The sequence below is a fragment of the Felis catus genome, chromosome E2, assembly GCF_018350175.1.
Source record: "Felis catus isolate Fca126 chromosome E2, F.catus_Fca126_mat1.0, whole genome shotgun sequence".
Classification (NCBI taxonomy): Eukaryota; Metazoa; Chordata; class Mammalia; order Carnivora; family Felidae; genus Felis; species Felis catus.
Genome location: NC_058382.1, coordinates 47,349,476 through 47,374,558, shown reverse-complemented (window position 1 = coordinate 47,374,558; position 25,083 = coordinate 47,349,476). Strand labels below are relative to the sequence as shown.

The 25,083-nt window shown below is 40.0% G+C and overlaps 1 protein-coding gene across 6 annotated transcripts in view; it reads left to right on the top strand.

Annotated features, from left to right (window-relative positions):
• Window positions 1-1,519: 1,519 nt before the first annotated feature.
• Window positions 1,520-25,083, top strand: part of IST1 (IST1 factor associated with ESCRT-III) — a 31,699-nt gene continuing 8,135 nt past the window's right edge. For 3 of the 6 annotated variants that reach the window (XM_045047288.1, XM_023245044.1, XM_023245045.1), the window contains exons 1-3: window positions 22,184-22,286; window positions 22,697-22,877; window positions 24,061-24,148. In XM_045047288.1, the coding sequence (XP_044903223.1) occupies window positions 22,199-22,286; window positions 22,697-22,877; window positions 24,061-24,148 (357 nt within the window). In that variant the 5' untranslated portion in view covers window positions 22,184-22,198. Of the gene's footprint in view, window positions 1,651-2,066; window positions 2,230-2,258; window positions 2,410-22,183; window positions 22,287-22,696; window positions 22,878-24,060; window positions 24,149-25,083 lie in introns of those variants that run through there. The other 3 variants (XM_023245043.2, XM_023245042.2, XM_045047289.1) reach the window with 3 other exon arrangements.

Sequence of the window (25,083 nt, the reverse complement as noted above, 5' to 3'; positions counted from 1 at the left end):
TAAGCGTCCACTTCTGCTCAGGTCATGATCTCATGGCTCATGGGTTTGAGCCCCACGTTGGGGCTGACAGCTGACAGCTGACAGCTCAGAGCTTGGAGCCTGCTTTGGATTCTGTCTCCGTATCTCTGCCCCTCCCCTGTTCGCACTGTGTGTTTCTCTCTCTCTCTCTTGAATGTAAGTAAACATTAAAAAAATTTTTTTAAATTTGTTATGAACTGTTTTTTTATTGTGGTGAAATATACATAATCTAAAAGTTAGCATTAAAATTAAAAAAAAATGTTTATTTACTTTTGAGAGAAAGAGAGAGGAAGAGCACGCAAGGGGGAGGGTAGAGAGAGAGAGGGAGACAGAGAATCTGAAGTAGGCTCCAGGCTCTGAGCTGTCAGCACAGAGCCTAATGCAGAGCTCAAACTCATTAACCGACTGAGCCACCCAGGCACCCCTAAAAGTTAGCATTTTAACCATTTTTAATTTACAGTTCAGTAGCATTAAGTACATTCACATAATCATAGCCATCACCCCCATCCACCTCCAGAACTTTTGTTTTGCCAAACTGAAACTCTGTGCTTATTTAACAATAATTCCCACTTTCCCCTCCCTCTAGCCCCTGGTAGTCATTATTCTGCTTTCTCCCTCTCTGAATTTCTACTTTCTCCCTCTCTGAATTTGACCTCTTTAGGTACCTCATATAGATGGAACTGCACAGTGTATGTCCTTTTGTGACTGGCTTATTTCCCATACTAGAATGTCTTCAAGGTTCATCCATGTTGTAGATGATGTGTCAAAATTTCCTTCCTTCTTAGGCTGCATAATATTCCATTGCATGTATGTACCACATTTTATTTATCCAGTCTTCGCACCATGTAGTTGGGCTGCTTTCACCTTTTGACTTATTGACTATAAACATTTGAAGACATGCTTAAGGGTAGAGATAACTGTACAGTAACTCATCCAATTAAACAATTATCAAGATTTTTGTGCCATTTTACCCCTTTGCAAAGTATTCGTTTCTTAAAAAATTTAAAAAAGACATTTTCTTACAAAATCTCAATGCCATTTTCATGCTTATAAAAGAACAACTCTTTGGTTAGTTAGTATCTTGTAATACTTCGTCCATAAAGTAATTTCCCTGATTGTCTCAAAATGTCTTTTATAGTTGGCTTGTTTGAATCATTAAACAAGATCCACACACATTCCATTTGATTGCAGTGTCTCCAAGGCTTTTTAAATTCAAGCAATCTGCCTTCTATTTTTTTTTAGATGCCATTACCTTATTGCACAACGGGCTGAATTATATTTGCATGCATTTACAGGGGAAAAAACCCCACACATTTTAAAAGAACCAAACACTGTATTTTGAGGTTCTGGAACCGGTTTTATTTAGAAATACTGCAAGTGGTTATAAAAACAGTATATCTAAATTCATAAAAACCTCATACAGTTACGCATAGTCCATCCTTGTCATATGACCGCATTATAATTTAGCAAACCACAGTGTTGATCCCGGTAGATGAAGCCCTTACGGCAGGGGGCAGGGTTACCTCCTTCTAGAAGCCAAGAGCCTAAGAAGCCCCTTCCAATAGTAAGCAGACTATTTTCAAGTGGAAAACAAAGACAACTATATCCAAGTTTCCTCTGAACAAAGATATGGTAAGTTTCTGGAGAACGTGGTGTTGAGGAAACATACTAGTGAATTATATAATACAGGCTAGAGAGTCTGGTTAAAATAGTAATGGGACTTGGTTTTAAAAGGGGGCAAGACTATTGGAGGGGATCGATGGAGTGGTGGTGGGCAACTAAGGGAATAGGGTGAAGGTCGGATAAAAAGCTTTTAAAGGGTGGAAACCTGCTCAGACATTGCCGCCGGAGGAAAGAAACGGACACCAGGGAAAGCCCCCAGGGCCACTGGAGTTGAGCGAGGCAGCGGAGCAAATCTCTAGGAGTAACACTGGGTGTTTAAAAGGTAGTGCTGGAGCGGATTTTTCAAGGGAATGGAACAATGCGGAAAAAGGAATTGAGCACAAAGCAGGTGAACAAACCACTCCCTCCTGCCTCCCTGCGCCCAGGTCAAGCTATGCGAAACCCAGGACGCGCCTCTACCGGAGAACGCTAATGCAGATGGCGTGAAGTCTTAACGCGTCACCACCCATGCCTCCGCCGCGGGAAGTAGTCCCCATTGCACCGGCTCCGGAGGGAGCTCAATGAGGGAGCTTCCCAGTCCCTCCGAACGTGAGTTCCGGGCGGGGCGGGAACGCAGCCAATCCCTGGAAAGGGGGGCGTGGCTAGCTTGGCCTCGCAGATTCCTCCGCCCGCGCTTGCTTGGGCTGAGGCTGAGGGACCCGCCATTTTGGATGCTGGTCTTTGAGTGCTTAGTCTGTCTCAGCCGTTTTTGCACCTGGATTCAGCCAGGTGAGTGTGGCAGTCTCAGCGTCAAGGGTCTTTGTTTTCCTCCTCCCACTGCGCTCCGTATTTGGAAGTCCCAAATCTGGGGTTCAGACGACCCCCAGGTGGCAGTTGAGAAAGGGAAGCACCTGGGTTTGGGGGGTCAGGCCCGAGGTCAGGCCCGAGAGTCCGCGGTGCGGGAGGCCTAATGGAGGCCGGGGTTGGGGGCGTGGCAGGGCCTGAGCAGCTCGGGAGACCGCTGGTCTTGGTTACTTGAAGCGGCGAAACTTTCCCGTTGTCATTCCTGCCTCGAGGCGGAAACGCCACGGCCTCGGCTCTGCCTCCCGATGGTGACAGGGCTCGTTCTGCGGTTTCGGTGACACCCTTGTGCCGTTTCCACTGGTTCAGAGAGACTTCGGGAAGGTCGGTGTCTCCGGTGTGCGTGACAGTCTGATCGCCTCCACCTGGTGGGGCGGCCCCCTGAGGTGGTGCCTGGGGGGGGGGGCCCTGGAATTGGGCCACCTTTGGCCAGAGAAAATGGCCTTTTTCTGTTTTGAGCAAGCAGCGGTCTTCGCCCCTTTTCGCAGACCCCTACGTGTGTTATGAGAGACCTTGTGAGAAGCCTGAGGCCCTGTCCTCGTGTCTCTCCTCTGTGCTCTCAGCACTCCTCCTCCGGGGTGCCGGAGTTGAGGATTTGAAAACTCCAGCAGCGTAAACTTCTGCAAGGATAGGGATCCATGGAGGGTCCGTTTACAATTAGACAGTAGGAAAGACAACCACTTTCATTTTCTGTTGCAGTAAAATAAAAAACAAAAGCCGGTCATAAGTAACTTTTTGGGGACTTGTAGTTTTCTCTATTATGCATATATATTTTTAAGTTTTCATTAAAGTTTCAGGCAGACAAACGTAGACAGTATAATGAATTCCCTCCTCTTCCAACTTCAGCGATCAATTCAGAGCCAGTTTTGTTTTGTGTCCCTCGTGTATGTTAACAAAATAGTGGTTGAGATATGTGTGTGTGCGCGTAAGCACGTAGAAGTTTATTGACTACCTACACTTCAGTAGTCCATGGGAAATTTTCTTTTTTTAAAATGTTTATTTATTTTGAGAGCGCGCCAGTGGGGTAGGGGAAGAGAGAGAGAGAGAATCCCAAGTAGGTTCCGTGCTGTCTGTGCACAGCCCAAGACAGGCTCCATCTCAGGAACCTTGAGATCATGACCTGAGCGGAAATCTGGAGGCGAGGCTTAACTGAGACACCCAGGTGCCCTGGGAATTTTTTTTACAGCTTCCTCAGAATTACATCTTCTGGGATAGGAAGACTTGGTAATATCCTTCTGTTAGAAGATAAAGGAGTGTTTTGAAAATTTAGTGTTAGTATTGCATTTCGAAGTCGCCTAGTTTGTTTGTTTGTTTGTTTGTTTTTAACTTCATTTGTTTTGAGAGAGAGAGAGAGAGAGAGAGTGAGAGCAAGGGAGGGGCAGAGAGAGAATCCCAAGCAGACTCTGTGCTGTCAGTGCAGAGCCCGACTGGGGACTCCGTCTCTGGAACTCTTGAGATCATGACCTGAGCTGAGATCAAGAGTTGGACACTTAACAGACTGAGCCACCCAGGCAGTCCTAAAGTCACCTAGTTTCTTAAATGCTCTCATTTTTAAACTAGTGTTATTGTTTTGTCCAAATTATTTGTTTTTATTCTCTTCCTGTGCCTCTGGGCTTCTAAGTGATCAGGACCCTCCAGAATCCCCAACTCTAGTCTGCTTAAGTTCTCATTCCTTTTTTTTTTTTTTTTTAATTTTTTTTATTAAGTTTATTTATTTATTTTGAGAGAGAGAGAGAGCACAAGCAGGGGAGGGACAGAGAGGGAGAGGCAGAATCCCAAGCAGGCTCTGCACCATCAGCACAGAGCCTGATGCGGGGCTGAAACTCACCAACTGTGAGATCGTGACCTGGGCCGAGATCAAGAGTCGGACGGTTAACCAGCTGTGCCACCCAGGCACCCCAAGTTCTCATTCCTTTAACGTTAGAATCAAGTCCCAGCTGTATGCAGTCGATGCTGATTTAAAAAATAAAGCTAGAAATTATAGTCTAATGAAATGATTTCAAATACAGGAAAAGTAGTATGCACATGAATACTAATTTCAGCATTATATGACAAATGTCAGAAAGGGAAATAATTTAGAAATTATTACTCATTGGAATATTAGGCAGCCATTAACATAAAGTTACAAACACTGTAACAGATTCTGTGTCACTTGATAAAAAGATTCAGTAGTGTCAGAGTGCATGATTACAGGTTTGTAACAGTATGAGGAAAAACTTGGTAAAATGTATACCCACTGAATTTTTTGTGATTTTTTTTTTAAATACTAATTTCATTGAGAAACAAGATAAAAAACACTTTAATAATGCCTACATATTTCAGTATTTATAGCTTCTTCCAGAAAATCTTGATGGTCTCTGAATTCTGTAGCCTATACGTTTCTTGTGAGTTACACATGATGCTACAGGTCTTGTGGCCCTTTATTTTATTAATTTTTTAATCTTGATTAATTTGGTCAGTGAAGTTTTTGGTCAGTGAGATTAGGTAACAGTTTACTGTGTGAAAATATAGTAAAGTTGGCATTCTGTAAATGAAAGGTTTTAAGGATTGGACTATATTAGCTTGGAAATGCCTTCTAGCTTGTTTGTACTTTAATGTGACATCTTCATAGCTGAAATACAGCGGTCATACCTAAATCTGTTCATATCATTTATTTTATAAGGAAGAAATATTCAAGATAAGTAAAATAATACATTTCAAATATAAAAACTTTTTTTTATATTGCATAATACCATTCTAGCCCACTATTCGCTCTACTTCCTCCCTTACCCACTGCACTTTTGGAGCTACATACTCTAAAGCTGGGCCTTTAGAAATTCAGGATCTTTTTTGCTCTTTTTAGCTACTTCAGTAGAGCTTTCAGGATTACTACCTCTGGGCAGCTTCATGATTTGGGGCAGCAGGTGTGAACTGCAGCAGTCTCACCTTTATCCTCCAAACAACATGAGGAATGACTCAATCCATGGTTTTACACCTTCCCTTTTTCAGAATGAAGAGATTATCCTTTATTTACTTTGACTCATTTTCATTATTTTAAGTTCTTGTTACATATTTCTGCTTATTTTTATTTATTTTTTAAGTTACATCCAAGTTAGCATATAGTGCAGCAATGATTTCAGGAGTAGATTCCTTAGTGCCCCTTACCCATTTAGCCCACCCCCCCTCCCACAACCGCTCTAGAAACCCTCTGTTTGTTCTCCATGTTTAAGAGTCTCTTATGTTTTGTCCCCCTCCCTGTTACATTATTTTTGCTTCCCTTCCCTTATGTTCATCTGTTCTGTGTCTTAAAGTCCTCATGTGATATTTGTCTTTCTCTAATTTCGCCTGGCATAATACCCTCTAGTTCCATCCAGTTCCATCTAGTTGCAAATGGCAAGATTTCATTCTTTTTTGAGTGCTGAGTAATACTCCATTGTATATATATATACCACATCTTCTTTATCCATTCATCTATTGATGGACATTTGGGTGCTTTCCATACTTTGGCTATTGTTGATAGCGCTGCTATAAACGTTGGGGTGCATGTGCCCCTTCAAAACAGCACACCTATGCTTGGATAAATACCTAGTAGTGCAATTGCTGGGTCGTAGGGTAGTTCTATTTTTAATTTTTTGAGGAACCGCCACACTGTTTTCCAGAGTGGCTGCACCAGTTTGCATTCCCACCACAGGGCAAAAGAGATCTTCCTCTACATCCTTGCCCACATCTGTTGTTGCCTGAGTTGTTTGTTAGCCATTCTGACAGGTGTGAGGTGGTATCTCCTTGTGGTTTTGATTTGTAAGAGATTATCCTTTAAAAGACTTCTGGAACTGAATGATAAAAGAGGGACTAGATGGATTTGTTGTTCCAGAGTTAAGAATTGGGATAAAGTAAGGATTTGGGAAGAACCAATGTGTGACATAGTGGTGTTACACTAATAAAAATATTAGTAGATCAGTACATGCCTTCCCTGGAGATATTGTGGGTTCCGTTCTAGACCACCACAGTGAAGTGAGACAAATCAGTTTTTTTGTTTTCATAGTGCATATAATAGTTAATGTTTATATTGTAGTCTTTTAAGTGTACAGTAGCATTATGTCTAAAAAAATATATTTTAATTAAAAATATTTTATTGCTGGGGCACCTGGGTAGCTCAGTTGGTTAAGCATCAATTCTTGATATCAGCTCAGGTCATGATCTCATGGTTGTGAGATTGAGCCCTGCATGCAGCTCCGCACTGGTTGTGGAGCCTGCGTAGGATTCTCTCTTTCCTCCCTCTGTTCCTCCCCCACACGTGCAAGTGCATGCCCTCTCTCGCAAAAAAAAAAAAAAAAAAAAAAAAAAAGTTAAAAAAATGCTAACTTTCAGCAAGCTCTAACTTCTGGAGGGTCCTCCCTACATGTTGATGGCTGCTGACTGATGCAGGTGAAGCTGAAACTGTGGCAATTTCTTAAAATTTTAAGACAATAATGGAGTTGGGTGTTTTTGTTTTTTTGTTTTTGCATCAGTTGACTTCCTTTCATGAACAATTTCTCAGCATATGATACTGTTTGATAATATTTTACCCACCATAGACCGTTTTTTTCAAAATTTGGGTCAGTCCTCTCAAACCCTGTTGCTGCTTTATCATCTAAGTTTATGTCATATCCTAAATTCTTTGTTGTCCTGTCAACAATCACAGCCTCTTCACCAGGAGTAGAATTCATCTCAAGAAACCACTAAAGAACGTGGTTTATTTATGAGGAACACATCTCGGGGTACCTGGCTGACTCAGAAGAGCATGTGACTCTTGGTCTTTTGATCTTGAGTTTGAGCCCCACATTGAGTGTAGAAATTGCTTAAGTAAATAGATAAATTAACTTGAAAAAAAAAGAAACAACTTCTCATCAAAGTTTTTATCATGAAATTGCAGCAATTCAGCCACATCTTCAGCCTCCCCTTTTTAATTTTACTAGTTTTGCTCTTTATACACTTGCAGTTACTTCCTCCACTAAAGTCTCAAACCCGTCAAAGTTTGGAGTCAGTGTTTTCCAAATTACTGTTAATATGGATATTTTACCCTCTTGACATGAATCACAAATCAAATGTTCTTAGTGGCATCTAGGATGGTGAATACTTCCTAGAAGGTTTTTGATTAACTTTGCCCAAGTCCATGAGGGGAGTCACTCTCTATGGCAGCTCTAGCCATGTAAGATGTATTTATTTCTTAAATAATAAGATTTGAGGGGCACCTGGGTGGCCCAGTCATTTGAGCGACCGACTTTGGCTCAGGTTGTGACCTCACTGTTTGTGAGTTCACGCCCCTCATTGGGCTCTGTGCTGACAGCTCAGAGCCTGGAGCCCACTTCAGATTCTGTGTCTCCCTCTCTCTGCCCCTCTTCGGCTAGCACTCTGTGTCTCTCTCAAAAATAAACGTTAAAAAAAATTTTTTTTTTAAATACTAAAGAAAATAGTAATAAGACTTGAAGGTTGAAATTACTCCTTGATTCAGGGGCTGCAGAATGGTTGTTGTATTAGCAGGCATTGGAAACATTAATCTCATACATCTCTATCAGAGTTTTTGGGTGACCAGGTGTGTTGTCAATGAACAGTCATGTTTGAAAGGAATCTTTTTGTTCTGAGTAGTAGGTCTCAATGGTGAGCTTAAAATATTTAATAAGCCATGTTATAAACAGATGTGCTATCATCCAGGCTTTGTTGTTCCATTTATAGAGCACAGGCAGAGTAGATTTAGCATAATTCTTTGTTTTTTTTTTCCCCAAGTTTTATTTAATTTTGAGAGAGAGAGAGAAAGAGAGAGAGAGAATCCCAAGCAGGCTCTGCACCGTCAGCACAGAGCCCAATGTGGGGTTTAAACTCACAAACCACAAGATCATGACCTGAGGCAAAGTCAAGCAGGTAACCGCCTGGGCCACCCAGACTCCCCTAGATTTGGCATAATTTTTTTTTTAATGTTTTATTTAATCTTAGAGAGAGAGAGAGAGAGAGAGAGAGAGAGAGAGAGAGAAATAGAGAAATAGAGACAACCAGCATGAGTGAGGGAGGGACACAGAACCCAAAGCAGACTCCAGGCTCTGAGCTGTCAACACAGCCCTATGTGGGGCTCGAACTTGCAAACCATGAGATCATGACCTGAGCTGAAGTCAGATACTCAACTGACTGACCCACCCAGGCCCCCAGATTTAGTGTAATTCTTAAGGGCCCTAGGATTTTTAGAATGGTAAATGAGCATTGGTTTCAACTTAAAGTCACTGGCTATATTAGCCCTTAACAAGAGTCAGCCTTTCCTTTGAAGCTTTGAATCCAGGCATTGACTTCTCTTCAGCTATAGAGGTTCTAGATGGCATCTCTTTCCAGTGTAAGGCCATTTCATCTATGTTGAAAATCTGTTGTTTTAGTCACCTTCATTGATTATCTTAACTACATCTTCTGGATAACTTTTTGCAGCTTCTACATCAGCACTTGTATGTTAGGGAAATGGCTTCTTTCTTTAAACCTCATGAATCAACCTCTTCGAGGTTCAGGCTTTTTGTCTGCAGCTTCCTCTCCTCTCTCAATTTGTAGAATTGAGGAGAGTTAGGATCTTCTCTGGATTGGGCTTTGGTTTAGGGAATGTTGTGGCTGGTTTGATCTTTTATCCATCCAGACCACTAAAACGTTCTCCATGTCAGCAGTAAGGCTGTTTTACTTTCTTATTTGTGTCTTCAGTGGGGTAACACTTTTCATTTCCTTTAAGAACTTTTCCCTTGCATTTACAACTTGACTAACTGGTGCAAGAAACCTAGCTTTTGGCCTGTCTCAGCTTTTGACGTGTTTTCCTTATTGAGTTTAATCATTTGTAGTTTTTGATTTACAGTGAGAGGCATATGATTCTTCTTTTCCTTGAACACTTAGAGGCCGTTGTAGGGTTATTGATTGGCCTGATTTTAGTATTGTTTCTTGGGGAATAGGGATGCTTAAGCAAAGGGAGAAGGATGGGGGAATGGCTGGTTGGTGGAACAGTCAGAACACACACACTTACAAAGTTCAGTGTCTTACATTGGAGTGGTTGTGGAGTGATTGGTAGCACCCCAGTTACAATTGAAATATTAACATCAAACGTCACTGATCACTCGTCACCATAACAAATGTAATAATAATGAAAAAGTTTGAAATATTGTGAGAATTAACAATGTGACACAGACTTGAAGTAAGCAAATGCTTTTGAAATAATGGTGCTGATAGACTTGCTTAATGCAGGGTTACAAACCCTCAAGTTGTAAAAAATGCAGTATGTGAGAAGTGCAATAAAAAGAGGTATGCCTGTATATAAACAAGGTAGAATACTGAGAAATAGTATTGTATTCCCTAGTTATCATCCTTTCATAGGGTTTGTATTATAGATGTTTGTATATCTTACAGTTTATTTTTTATTTAAAAAATGTTTTTTAATGTTTGTTTATTTTTGACAGAGAGAGAGACAGCATGAATGGGAGGGTCAGAGAGAGAGGGAGACATAGAATCTGAAACAGGCTTCAGGCTCAGAGCTGTCAGCACAGAGCCTGACGCAGGGCTCGAACTCACAAACCGGGAGATCATGACCTGAGCCGAAGTCAGACTCTCAACCGACTGAGCCACCCAGGCGCCCCTGTTACGTTTTCTTTTTCTGTTGATTTTGGTAAATTAAGTATAAGAGATTTGTCCATTCTTGACTCATTTGAATTTATAGGCATAATTTGATAATAATATCCCCCCCCCTTTTTTTTTAATGTTTATTTAGAGAGAGAGAGAGAGACAGTGAGTGAGAGTGTGTGAGCAGGGGAGGGACAGAGAGAGAGGAAGACACAGAATCTGAAGCAGGCTCCAGACTCGGAGCTGTCAGCACAGAGCCTGACGTGGGGCTTGAACCCACAAACCATGAGATAATGACTTGAGCTGAATTCAGACGCTCAACTGACTTGAGCCACCCAGGCACCCTAATAATGTCCCCTTTTAATTAATGTCTGTAGGATCTGTAATGATATTTCCCTCTTCGTTCCTGATAGTTTGTTTTTTGCCAGTTTGCTATAGATGTATCAATTTTTTAAAGTAATTTTTATGGACAACACGGGACTCGAACTCACCACCCTGAGGTCAAGGGTCACATGCTCTACTGGCTGAGCCAGCCAGGTGCCCCCAAATTTGCCAATTTTTATTTAATTTTTAACTTTTTAAATTTTAAGTTAAATTTATTTTTGAGAGCGAGCAAGTGAGCATGAGTCAGGGAGGGGCAGAGAGAGGGAGACTGATGATCTGAAGCAGTCTTTGTGCTGACAAAAAGAGAACCTGAAGTGGGGCTCAACCTCATAACGGTGAGATCATGACCTGAGCTGAAGTTGGATGCTCAACCGACTGAGCCACCCAGGCACCCCTTAAATTTTTTTCTATTTATTTTTGAGAGAGACAGAGTGTGAGTGGGGGAGGGGCAGAGAGAGGGAGACACAAAAGCTGAAGCAGGCAGGCTCGGATTCCAGCCATCAGCACAGAGCCCAATGCAGGGCTGGAATTCACAAAGAGATCACAACCTGAGCTGAAGTCTGATGCTTAACCGACTGAGCCACCCACGTGCACCAGGACTACTTTTTAAGCTACATGTACAAGTTTCAATATTTTCATTTTCTTGCAGTTCATACCTTTAAAAATGTTTCTGCTTAGGGTGCCTGGGTGGTTCAGTTGGTTAAGCGTCTAACTTCAGCTCAGGTTCTCACGGTTTGTGCGTTTGAGCCCTGTGTCGGGCTCTGATGCCAGTGCAGAGCCTGGAGCCTACTTGGGATTCTGTGTCTCCCTTTGTCTCTCTCTACCTTTTCCCCATTCATGCTCTCTGTCTCTCAAAAATGAATAAACATAAAAAAAATTTTTTTAATTAAATAAAAATGTTTCTGCTTGCAACTTCCTCTTTGACCCATGGATTATGTAGAAATGTGTTGTTAATTTCCAAGTGTTTGGAGATTTTCTGCTGTGTTTTGTTGTTACTGAGTTCTATCTAGTTCAGTTCCATATGGTTTAAGATCATACTCTGTGTGACTTCTGTTGTGTTCTGTTAAGGTTTTTTTTTTAGCCTAGGATATGGTCTACATTCAAGTGTTTTCCATGTACATGATTACTGGGTTGGCTGGAGTGTTTAGTAATTATCAATGAGATACAGTTTTTGTATTTCCTTGCTGATATTCCACCAGTTTGATCAGTTACTGAGGAAGGCATGTGGAAGTCTCCATCTGTAATTAGGGATTTATTTCTTCTTTCCTGTCAGTTTTTGTTTCATGTATTTTAAAGCATTACTTTAGGTGCATTTATTATTAGGATTGTTGTATTTCCTTGGTAAATTCACTTTTTTATCATTATTTAATGTTCCTTTTCTATTCTTCGTTTTCCTTGTTCTGAAAACTACTTGGTCTAAAATTAATATAGTCTCTACACTAACTTTAACTTTTTTCTTTTTAATTTATTATTGGTGGAGGGGAGTGGGGAGGAGCAGAGAGAGGGAGAGAATCCCATGAACCTGAGCTAAGATCTGAGCTGAAGTTAGACACTTCACCAACTGAGCCACCCAGGTGCCCCTTTATTTATTTTTTTTTTTAACATTTTTTTTTTTAAGTTTTTTTTGTTTACTTAGAGTAAGAGCACAAGTGGGAAGGGGCAAAGAGAGAGAGAATCCCAAGCAGGCTCTGCACTCACTGTGCAATTGTTGGGACTTGAACTCAAGAACTGTGTGATCATGACCTGAGCTGAAATAGAGTCAGACACGTAACCTACTGAGCCACCCAGGTGCCTTGTTCCCCCCCTTTTTTTTCTTTAGTTTATTTTTTAATTTATTTATTTTGAGAGAGAGAGAGAGAGAGAGAGAGAGAGAGAGAATGAGAATATGAATCCCAAGTAGGTTCTGCACCATCAGCACAGAGCCCAGTCAGGGCTCAAACTCACAAACCCTGAGATATGACCTGAGCCAAAATCGAGTCAGATGCTTAACTGAGCCACCCAGGCATCTCATGGTAACAAATTTTAAGATCTATTCTCAGCAACTTTCAAATATGCAGTGTAGTATTATTAACTAATCCCTACATTTACTTCCTCATGACTTTATTTTACAACTGGAAGTTTGTACTAAAATAGGTGGAGGGGTGTCAAAAGATAGAAACTTCCAACTTTTTTTTTATGTTTGCATGATACACCCCTTTTCATCCTTTTACTTTTGCTTTTTATTTTTTAAATGTTTATTTTTGAGAGACAGGTAAGTGTGAACATGGGAGGGGGCAGAGAGAGAGGGAGTCAGAGGATCTGAAGTGGGCTCTGTGATGAGAGCAGACAGCCTGATGCGGGGCTTGAACTCATGAACTGCGAGATCATGACCTGAGCTGAAGTCAGACGCTTAACTGACTGAGCCACCCAGGTGCCCCTCATCCTTTTACTTTTAATATATTCATTATATCAAAGTGAGTTTCTTGTTGATAGTATATAGATGGACCATTTTTTGGATGATTCGGACAATCTCTGTCTTTAAATTGTTGTTTTAGACCATTTCTCCGTAATTAGGTCCATTGAATTTAGGTCCATTTTATTATGTTTTCTATTCCTCTGTTTTTCTTTCTGTTTCTGCTTTCCTGCCTTTGGGGTTATTTGAACACTTTAGTATTCTAGTTTAAAGTCACAAGTTTTTTGGTATTTTTTTGTATGGAATGGTTTACAGGTCACTCTAGGGATTATAATAGATGTACTTTCACAGTCTACTTGTAGTCAGTATTTTGCCATTTATTTATTGTGGAATACAGAAACATCATGTTTTAGCTTTTAGTTCATTATGTTGTACTTATGCATTACATCTGTATACTTCAAAAACCGCATTAGACAATGTTACTAGTTTTGCTTTTAACTGTAAAATAAATTTTAAGAGACTCAAGAGTCATCTGTTAGATTTCCCAGATATTTGCCATTTCTTCCTTTATTTTAATCTTCCAAGTTTCCTTTTGATATCACTTCCTTCTGCTTGGAAAACTTCTTTAGAGCAGGTTTGGTGACAAATTCTTTTATTAGTTTTCCTTCATCTGAAAATGACTTTATTTCACCTTTATTTCTGAAGAATATTTTCAGTGGCTATACAATTCCTGGCAAACAGTTCTTTCAGCAGTTTAGAAATACTATTCCACTTTTTGGCTTCCATGGTTTCTGAAGTGAAATTCACGGTCATTGAATAGAATAGGCAATGCATTTTTCTCTGGCTGCTTTCAGTATTTTACAAATTTGTCTTTAGCTTTCAGCAGTTTGGTTATGAGTCTGGGCATACATTTCTTTGGGTTTATTCTGATTTGAATTTTCTAAGCTTTTTCAGTCTGTAGATTTAAGCTTTTTGCTAAATTTGCACAGTTTTCAGCCTATAGTTTTTTACAATTTTTGGGTACCACACTATTTTTTTCCATCTTTCTGGGACTCTGAGGGCTTTTGCTGTTGTGCTACAGGTCTCTGATACTTTGTTCACTTTTTAAAAAAAAATTTAAATCTCTTTTTCAGATTGGCTACTCTATATTGATTGATCTATCTTCCAAGTGCCCTGGCTCTGTCCTCTGTCATTTCTATTCTGCTCCTGAGCCCACCAGTGAGTTTCTTACCTTGGTTATTGCCTTTTTCAGTTGTAAAGTTTCTGTTTCCTCTTTGTATCTTTTATTTCTTTTCTGAGACTTTATATCCATTTATTTCAAGAGTATTCACCTTTTTGCAGCATTTTTTAAAAATGTTTTTTTAATGTTTATTTTTAAGAGAGACAGAGTACAAGCAGGGGAGGAGCAGAGAGAGAGAAAGAGACACAGAATATGAAGCAGGCTCCAGCCTGCAAGCTGTCAGCGCAGAGCCCGATGCGGGGCTCAAACTCATGACCTGAGATCATGACCTGAGCCAAAGTTGGACACTCAACCAACTGAGCCACCCACGTACCCCTGTTGCAGCATTTTTTATAGCAGTTGCTTTATAAAGTCTCCCTCATTTTTTTTTTATTTGTAATTTTTTTTTCAGTGTTTATTTTTTTTGTGTGAGGGAGAAAGAGAGATGAGCTGGAGCAGGGGAGGGGAAGAGAGAGAGAGGGAGACAGAATCCAAAGCAGGTGTCATGCGCTGAGCTGTCAGCACAGAGCCTTATGCAGGGCTCAAATTCCTGAGATCATGACCTGAGCCACCCAGACGCCGCATAAAGTCTTTGTCATTTAATTCACAGTTCCAACATCTGTGTAATCTCAGCATTGATGGGTGATAACTGTCTTTTCCCAGGTGAGTTGGTATTCCTGGTTTGATGTAGTTGACCCACTTTCTGTCTCCACCAGAGGACCCCTTTCCAGTTCCTCAAACCAGGATTAGAGAGCTTCTCTTAATGTTTTTTCCTTTCCGTGCTGATCTCAGTTTTGGTTTTCAGGCTGCCTTGCTTCTAGGCCAGGAAATATATCAGAGGGAAGAAAAGTGATAAACTCACTGCCATTTTATGGCTCTTCAGATTCTGGTCTTTTCCATCTAGCTACTGTTATAGTTTTTTCAGGGTCTTCAAATAGCTGCTCCATACATTCTGTTCAGGTCATAAAGCTTTATTCGGCGGGAGAGGCACTGAACCTGGAACCCTGTTGTTTGCTTTTTGCTTGTTTTTTAAAGGACTACACAGGTTGCTCTGAGTATAGCTAGTTCGTTAATCTGACTGCTGCATGAGCAGTCTGTCCTATGCTTCTGTCACATTTTATTTGTCCTCTTATAATGGACACTTTGTTTTCCTCTACCACCTTACTACCACAGAATCCTTATACATATGTTTTCATGGCCCTCTGTACACGTTCCTTTTAGGGTATATGTTCAGGAATGGATTGCCAGATCCTAAGATATATGTGTACATTTATCTTACACATTAAGGCATACATTTTATTAAATACTAATAGACTTGTATTTTAGAATATTAGAATAATAGAATATCATTCATCCCTTTATAAAGGAAGGAAATCCTGCTACAACATGGACGCAGATTGTACTAATAATAATATCCTATTGTGTGTGTGTCAAAACACATAAATAAACATAAATAGTACTTTTTGTTTATCCATCTGTCAGTGTACACATAGGGGTTACATTCACCTCCTGGCTGTAGTGAATAATGCTGCTATGAATATGGGTGTGTGTATATCTCTTTGAGATTCTTTTTTCACTTCTGTTGGATATGTACCCAGAAGTGGGATTGCTGGATCACATGGTAGTTCTATTTTCAATTTTTTAAGGAACTACCATACTGTTTTCCATAGTGGTACCCCTCTTCACAGTCTGACCAGCAACAGTACACAAGGGCTCCAGTTTTTCCACATCCTTGCCAACACCTTTTTTTTTTGTTTAATAGTAGCCATTCTGATGGGTGTGAAGTGTTAGCTCCTAGTGGGTTTGATTGCATTTCTCTAATGATTAGTGAAAGTGAGCATTTTTCATATGCCTGTTGGCCATTTGCATATTACTTTTGGAGAAATGTCTCTTCAAAATCCATTGCTCATTTTTTAGTCAGGTTATTTTTTTTTATTGGTGACTTGTTTATATGTTAATAACTTTAAGATATATGTTCTTTATATTCACGATGTTTTAGTGTTTCATGGATCTGAAATTTTTTGTGTGTGTGATAGCAAGAAGACTGATAATTTTTATCTTTTTACATATAGAACTTGCACATTGCTGGTATATAGTAAAATGGTTAATAAATACTAGGTGCATGAAAGACTGTGTAAAATGAGTTGCTGAGTTTCTTTTTCCAGGAAAACAATGTTATATTATTTTTTTAATAACTTTTTAAGTTTATTTATTTATTAGAGAGAGAGAGTGAGCAGGGAGGGGCAGATGGAGGGAGATGGAGAATCCCAAGCAGGCTCTGCACGGTTAGTGTGGAGCCTGATGCGGGGCTTGAATTCACAACCCATGAGATTGTGACCTGAGCCAAAGTGGGATGCTTAACCAACTGTGCCACCCAGGTTCCCCTTCAATGTTATGTTATTTTTTTAAATAAATTTTTTTTTTTTAACGTTTATTTATTTTTGACAGACAGAGCATGAGTGGGGGAGGGGCATAGAGAGAGGGAGACAGAATCTGAAGCAGGCTCCAGGCTCTGAGCTGTCAGCACAGAACCTGATGCGGGGCTCTAACTCACAGACTGTGTGATCATGACCTGAGCCGAAGTCAGACGCTCAACCAACTGAGCCACCCAGGTGCCCCTTAAAATAAGATTTTTAAGAGATGTCTTGAGGATTAATCTCCGTTGTCTATGGCTTTTTGCCTGTTCCATAAATTCACTGTAATTGGATATCTAGTATCCTGCGGAATCTTAGAGTTGAAGGGACTTTAGAGATAAGAGACTTAAATTATGTTCGTCATACTGTATTTAGTGTGGAAAGGACATAAAGGACTCAGTTTTCTTTTTTTAGATAATTCATTTAACGTCAGTTTTCTAGTCTGGTTAGCTGAAATCTCACTACAGTGTAAATCTGGGGTTGCTTCGGTAGATCTAGGTTCCTGCTTGTTTAGTCCTGTGTGGTATAGTCTTTGTGCTAGATAGCTTCTGTTTTCCAGAGCCACATAGCATTCTTTCCTTTTGATATTGTGTCCTTGGAGGCTCACTCTTGGGCACTGTCTGTAGGCCCCTTTCCTTTCTGCCTTCCAACTGGGGGTAGGTAGATGGAAGTACCAGGAGATCAGAGGGCGGGAGGAATGGGGACTAGGTATTTATTTCCCTTCTCCTTTCCTGCCAGATTGCTGCAAATTGTCTGCATGCCTCTACCAATGACCTTGATTTCTGTCTTGGAGACCCTTTTCATATAGCTACCCTCACCAGGTTTCAGTTCCTCATCTTGCCCTTCAGGCCTGGGTGTGTTAGTGGGCAATACACTATCCTTTGTTGGTTTCTTGGAGCCTTCCCCACACCTTTGTAAATAATCTATTAAATTCTTCTCAGATTACCCAGGATGTGGATGCTATCTGTTTTCAGCTGGAACCCTGATTGTTAGAGTCCCTGAACAGGCCCTGTGATTTTACTTACTTTTTAAGATTTGAATAAATGTTACTGAATGATAAGATTAGTAATTTGGGTTTATTTTTATCCATCTTCCACAGATGTTTACAGTAGGCTTTTGGAGTTTCTTTTCCCCAAACATTCCCAGCTAAAAGATTAGGATTGAAATAAAAACAACTTTGCCACGTTTCAGTATTTTCAGCTTCCTTCACAGAGTTGGGTTTCTAATTTGCAGCATAAAACATTTGTTAAGTGTCTCTTTCAGAGAATTACAGCACTTTCCTTCACAGTCCCTTAGGATCTTTTCTGTTCCAGGCTATTATGCTCTTTCAGCATGGTCCTAAACTAGCATTTGTGGATGCTGCCTACCTTAGGCAAATATGTGAAATAAAGATGTCTTTACAACTGCCAACATTTCATGTTGCTAAAGTCACTTCTTTGTTAATCTACCTTCTCTGTTAACCTGTGTCTTTCATTGTCTAGCTCACTTTAGATACCTATTCTAATTTAGGGGGTAAACTTTACTTTCCTAATATGTATTAATGTATTAGTGTATTAATCAGCTGTACTCTTTTTCTGTTCACATCCTCATTGATTTTTACTTTGATTGAGATGGGAAGATACATTGTTTTTGCTTTGACTTTAAAAAAATTTTCTTGTTCCTGACAGAACTCTAAATCTCTCCCTTTTGCCCTTTTGCTCTTAGCATTCTTCTCCCCTCCCTTCCTGCTAACATTGTTCTCTCCCAGGCATTCCCTTTCCAGAACCTCATTTGTGCATCTCTCATGCACTTTAAAATGTTCCTTCTTTGGAGTTTAGGCACTTGTCTCTCTGGACACTTGGTCTTTAGATTTCTGGTTGTGGTTTAATATCCTATTAGACCTGCTGCTAGTTTTCCTCTTTTGTCCACCACAAACTTTCTTGCCTGTTTTGCTTTCTGCTGAGGCATATGGCTGATGCTTTGTGCATAGGAGAGTGCCTGATAGGATTTGATGGTTTGTTCTTGTGTTTGTTTGTTTAGTGATATCTGCTGTTGTCTTCATTTTAAAGGTAAGGGAAATGCTGCTCAGAGTTGTTTAATGGCACGCACAAAGGCTGTTAAAAACAGAAGTGAGTATTGAGAATCAAGCCTCTGTTACCTTTGCTGCATTGCCTCTCTGTAGAGCCCTGCTTGCACTTCAAGCTTAGTGCTCATCCTTCCTCTTCTTGGAAACTTCCCAGAGCTCCATGGCAGAATGAAGGTCCTCCTGCATAGCTCTCCCCTTGCACTGGCCCTTGATGGAACAGCATCTGAGTTAAAAGGAATATCAAGACCATGTATACATTTTTAATCACACTTGTAATATTACTGTTTTGTGGGTAATGCCGCATTTGGGCTTTGAACCCAAATCTTGCCCTTATACATCTGTTGACTTCGTTTCTGGAGTAGTGGTTAGACAGGCTGATGGATGTGAAAGCCAGGAGCTGGCACCCAGTGAGGAGATTTCACCTCCTTTTCTTGCATTAGCTCTTTGTCACAGGCTCACACATGGTATGCCTGCTCTCTCTCTTTAATGTTTGTTTAAGGAGATGGTCATAAATTACTAGATAGTTGTAAGCTTGTTGCTCAGTATTGCACCATACTTATTTTTTTTTTGTAGTTTTTCACACACACACACACACACACACACACACACACACACACACCACCTGTGGCAACCACTGGTCTGTTCTCTGTATCTGTTAGTTTGTGGTTTTCCAGATTCTACATATTTTCCACTTATGATAAGGTGATCTTGATTGTTAATGTTTTCTGATGAGTTAATGTTTTGTTTTTCCCTTTTTAAAAAAATGTTTGTTTATTTATTTATTTATTTTGAGAGAGAGCACAAGCAGGGGAGGGGCAGAGAGAGAATCTTACATGATCTCCACACTGACACCACAGAGCCCAACGTAGGGCTCAAACTTAGGAACCGCGAGATCATGACCTGAGCTGAAATCAAGAGTTGGATGGTCAACTGACTGAGCCACCAAGGCTCCCCAATATTTTTTTTCCTAAGGAGGCAAATGAATTTATATTATTTGTCTTTGATAGAAATTCTAAATTATATGCTCCTGAGGTGGGTTTTTTTTTTTTTTTTTTATTTAAGTTTATTTACTTAGAGCAAGCTGGGGAGGGGCAAAGAGGAGAGACAGAATCCCAAACAGACTGCACACTGCCAGCGCAGAACCTGATGGGGGGGCTCAAACTACTGAACTATGAGATCATGACCTGAGCCGAAATCTAGAATTGGACACTTAACCACCTGAGCCACCCAGGTGCCTCTGTTTTTTAATATTAGCTCTATTGTTAGTCTAAACTCATTGGGTTTGAAAAGAGTTTACATATAATAATAATTACATCTTTTTCTTTTTAGTTCAGCCTTTGTCTATATGTATGTATATATGTGTGCTCTTTTAAAATCCAGAAAATTCAGAATTAGGGGCGCCTGAGTGGCTAAGTCGGTTAAGTGTCTGACTTCGGCTCAGGTCATGATATCACGGTCGGTGAGTTTGAGCCCTGCGTCAGGTTCTGTGCTCATGGCTCAGATCCTGGAGCCTGCTTCGGATTCTGTGTCTCCCTGTCTCTGCACTTCGCCTACTCGTGCTGCCTCTCTCTCTCTCTCTCTCTCTCTCTCTCTCTCTCTCTCTCTCTCTCTCTCTCTCTCAAAAATAAATAAATAAAAATTTAAAAACTCAGAATTTAAGGTCGTACTTCATATATATAGTCCTGCCTTTTTAACTAATGTTGATATATTTTTACTTCAGTAAATATGTTTCAAAAAAATTTTCGTGGCTATGTAAAAATACAGCATAAATATACTATAGTTTGTTTAATAAGCAATATTCTTTGTTCATATAGTTCATTAGTCTAGTTTTTTGATCCTAAAATGTGTTGATAAATATTTTTGTATAAAAGTCTGCATGAATCTGTTTCTTTTTTTAATGTTTATTTATTTTGAGAGAGAGTGTGAGAGTGTTTGCATGAGTTGGGGAGAGGCAGAGAGAGAATCCCAAGCAGGCTCTGCGCTGTCAGCTTGAGCCCAAGAAATGTGAGATGGTGACCTGAACTGAAATCAAGTTGGATGCTCATCTGACTCAGGCACCCAGGTGCCCCTTGGGCTGGATAATTTTTTTGTTGTGGGGGGCTGTCCTGTTCATTATAGAATTTTTAGCAGCATTCCTGGATCTACCCACCAGATGCCAGTAGCATCCCCTCCAGTGGTGACAACTTAGAATGTCTCCAGTCATTGCCAGATATCCTTATAGGGGGCAAAATCACTTCCAGTTGAGAATCACTGTAAAATCATAGTTCTAACCAGTTTCATAGTGCCAGATTCTTTTAGCTGTTTTTTCCAATAGAATATAAGTTCCTTTAAGGGCAAGGATTGTAGGGCTATTGTCTGATGTAGAAATATTCAATAAGTATTTGAATAAATACTCAGTATAATGGATCCAAGGTATTTCGTGACATATAGACCTCATTATAAACTGGGACTTAGGTTAATTATTAAATGTATAAAGGCTTCTGGAGGTAATTTTACAAAAGGAAAACATATCTGATGTTTTTTATTAGTGGTTTTTGCACAAGCAGACAAATATCCATAGTGTTTTTCTTTACGTTGGATATCTTCTTTGGTTTGTCTGCTTATTGGTTACTTTGTTAGACCTAGCTTTTGTTTGGATGTTACCTGTTTTGAAGTTCAAGTCCAGAATTAATTGAGAAACATAGGATTTTTGCTTAATATGGAATGCACAATGATATACCCCCTTGTGGGTGGAGGGGAGTGGTTTTACTGAAACTCTTCTGTTCAGTGAAAGTCTTGGTAAATAGCCTTCTGTTGAATTTTAAAGTTTTTTTTTTTCTTGGACTTTTCACCCCTTTGTATATTTATTTGTACATGAGTAAAATATTAATATTTCTGTACACTAGTTTTTTTCCCAAAGGCTGAGTCAGGAGGATATGAGGAATTGAGGGGAAGAAATTTAAAAAAAATTTTTTTTTAATGTTTATTATTTATTTTTGGGAGAGAATACGAGCAGGGGAGGGGCAGAGAGTGAGGGAGACACAGAATCCCAAGCAGGCTCCAGGCTCTGAGCTGTCAGCACAGAAGTGATGTGGGGCTTGAACTCATGAATCATGAGATCATGACCTGAGCCAAAGTTGGACACTTAACTAATTGAGCCACCCGAGTGCCCCAAGGAAAGAATATTTTTGAATTTGGTTCTAAATTTGATAATCTTTTCTCATCACTACCCTGATGAGATTTTTGGGAGAGGTAGAAGGCCTTCCTGCTACTTATTTTTTTTTTATCAACCTGCTCCTATAGCAATATATAATACTCGTTTTAACCATCGCCAGCATCTTTGAGCTGTGCCTTCAAGATACCAAATCCAGTCACTCTACCCTTACCACTGGTACCTACCCGATTCTAAACTATTTCCGTCTCTTGTCTGGACTGTAGTAATCGTCTTCTCCTTAGTCCCTTGCTTCTATTCTTTTTCTCCCTCAGTCAATTCTTCACACAAGCCAGAGATCTTTAAGAAATGTGAATCACATTATGTCATTTTGCCTGTGGAAAACCATTCTGGTTTATAGTGTCAGCTAATCTACCTTCTAATTGATGTTAGTTTCTATACTAATTTCAATTTGAAGGTAGTAACTGTGTTTCTTATCTTTTTCCAGGAGGAACAACACAGCATGCTGGGCTCTGGATTTAAAGCTGAGCGTTTACGAGTCAATTTGAGACTAGTCATAAACCGTCTTAAACTATTGGAAAAAAAAAAAAGTGAGTAATGCATGATTTCCTTGTATTTTATTTCCCAGAATACATCACCAGGTTCTAGCACCCTAATAATTTGGCTCTGTTAGGCTACTACTATGAAGTCTTAGGGATCCCATATCCTTGAAACTTTAGATATATTACTGCTGCCCTTTGTGACAAGTTAGACTGAATCACTTTGTTGTAGGGAATGGATAACATGACTCCTGAGGTGGAAATTTTTGGCTACACAAACAATAGTCTCACCTAGATAGTGGAGGAAGTTCTAGAGACTAGATGAGTTGGGACTAGATTTGCTAACAGTGAGCTAGGATGTAGAAGAAACACGCACTTCTCTCTGTCGGAGTGGAAGTCTCCTGCAGGGCAGGCGGCTCAGTGTACTGCTACTATGTGACTGGATGTGATTTGTGACTTAGCGGAATTGGCCCAGAAAGCAAGGAAAGAGATTGCTGACTATCTGGCTGCTGGGAAAGATGAACGAGCTCGGATCCGTGTGGAGCACATCATCCGAGAAGACTACCTCGTGGAGGCCATGGAGATCCTGGAGCTCTATTGTGACCTGCTGCTGGCTCGGTTTGGCCTCATCCAGTCTATGAAGTAAGATATTTTGTATTTTTTTAAAAAATCTACATTTAGGTATGGTTTATAGAAAAAGCTGTACATATTTTATGCATGCAGTTTGATGAGTTTGGACATATGCATACATCCGTATACCAGCACCACAATCAAGGTAATAAAATTTGTTTCCTCTAGAAGTCCTTGTGTCCCTCCTCTCCTCTCCCTTTATTGGTAAGAATACATGACATCAGATCTCTACCCTCTTAACATTTTTTAATTTATTTATTTTTAAGTTAGTATTTTGGTTTTTAATTTTTTAAATTTAATTTATTTATTTTGAGAGAGAGAGCAGGGGAGGGGCAGAGAGAAGGAGGGAGAGAATCCAAGTAGACTCTGCATTATCCGCACAGAGCCTGATACGGGGGCTCAAACTCATGAACTGTGAGGTCAAGAGTCAGACGCTTAACTGGCTGAACCACCCAGGCACCCCTGTTTTTTAATTTTTTAATGTTTGTTTATTTTTGAGAGAGAGCGCGTGTGCATAAGATGGAGAGGGGCAATGAGAGGGAGACATAGAATCCGAAGCAGGCTCCAGGCTCCAAGCTGTCAGCACAGAGCCCAGAGGGGATTTGAACCCACAAACTGTGATATCATGACCTGAGCTGAAGTCGGACGCTTAACTGACTGAGGCACACAGGTGCCCCATATAGTATTGTTAACTATAGGCACAGTGTTGTTCCAGAGGTATCTAGATCTTAATTCATTTTGTGTAAGTGTAATGAAATAATGCATTTTGAAGACCTAAATCAAATCATCTCTTTGAGAAAGGGAATCTGTGAAAGCATTAATAGTGATTTCTTACTACATGTGGGCAACTAGCACTAGGGGACTACTTCACATACCCAAGGACCTTTTTCCTAATGGCTTTGCTGGAAGGCCTGATCTTGATATAGACAATTGTTGAAAAGAAAGGAAGGAATCTGAAATCAAAAGGCCTAAGTTTGAGTCTTGGCTCAACCATTTCCGGACTTTGTGACCTTGGGCTTGTCAGTTAGTTTGAGTTTCCCCACAAGTAAAATAGGAAGCCTAGAGTATTTTATGAGAATCCAGTGAGATTTGTGAAAGAGCTTTCCAAGGCTATCAACTATATGATACAAATGCTAAGGTTTGTTGGTTTGTTTTAAAGAATGTTAAATTTTATTAATTTTTCTTCCTTAATTAGGGAACTAGATTCTGGTCTGGCTGAATCTGTGTCTACACTGATATGGGCTGCTCCTCGACTCCAGTCAGAAGTGGCTGAGTTGAAAATAGTGAGTACAACCAGTTTCATTGATGTCTGTAGTTTGTTAAATTGTTAGGTTGGTTAACATAAATCATTTCTGCTTATTTGACAAGATATTTTGTACACTTCTTATGTTGCCTTTGAAACAGGCTTTGTAAATTTGTAAATTTGTCTCTACCTCCTTTTCAGCCCTTATATAATGCAACAGAATAGTGTTTTGCAAACATGAATAATTTTTTTAAAGAGCAAAGTGTTGTGTACTTTCAGTTTTGTCTTATTTTTATTGTAATGTTATTTAAGTATATTCAAATAGGAAAGTTCTTACACAACTGTAAACTAGTTAACATTAATTTAAGGTCACATATTTTGCTTCATTCATTAATTCCACAAATATTTATCAAGTTGATGTTATGAGCTAAGTGGGCACTGAGGGTGCAGCAGTGGGCAAAATATGACAGTAACCCTACTCTTGTAGCTTAGAATCTAGCAGAAGAGCTAGACATTAACTAAAAACTTTCACCTCACAACACAGATATAGTACTGACTGCTAGTATTCAAATTCATTTGAGTTGTTACCTGTTTTCTACATCTTTGCCTTTTCGTTTTATTCTGTAGATTGTCTCAGTCTTACCTCCTGACCCGTCTTTTTTCTTTTTTTTTTTAAGTTTATTTTTGAGAGAGAGTGTGTGTGTGTGGGTGGCAGGGGCAGAGAGAGAATCCCAAGCAGGCTTGCAGTAATAGCCTGAGCCACAAACCACAAGATCATGACCTGAGCCGAAATCAAGAGTCAGACAGTTAACCGACTGTGCCACCCAGATGCCCCTTGAGATTTCCTTGTCTTCTGTGGGTTTTCATTTATTTATTTTAAAAAAAAATTTAACTGTTTATTTTTGAGAGAGGGAGTGGGGGAGGGGCAGAGAGGGAGACACAGAATCTGAAGAAAGCTCCAGACTCTGAGCTGTC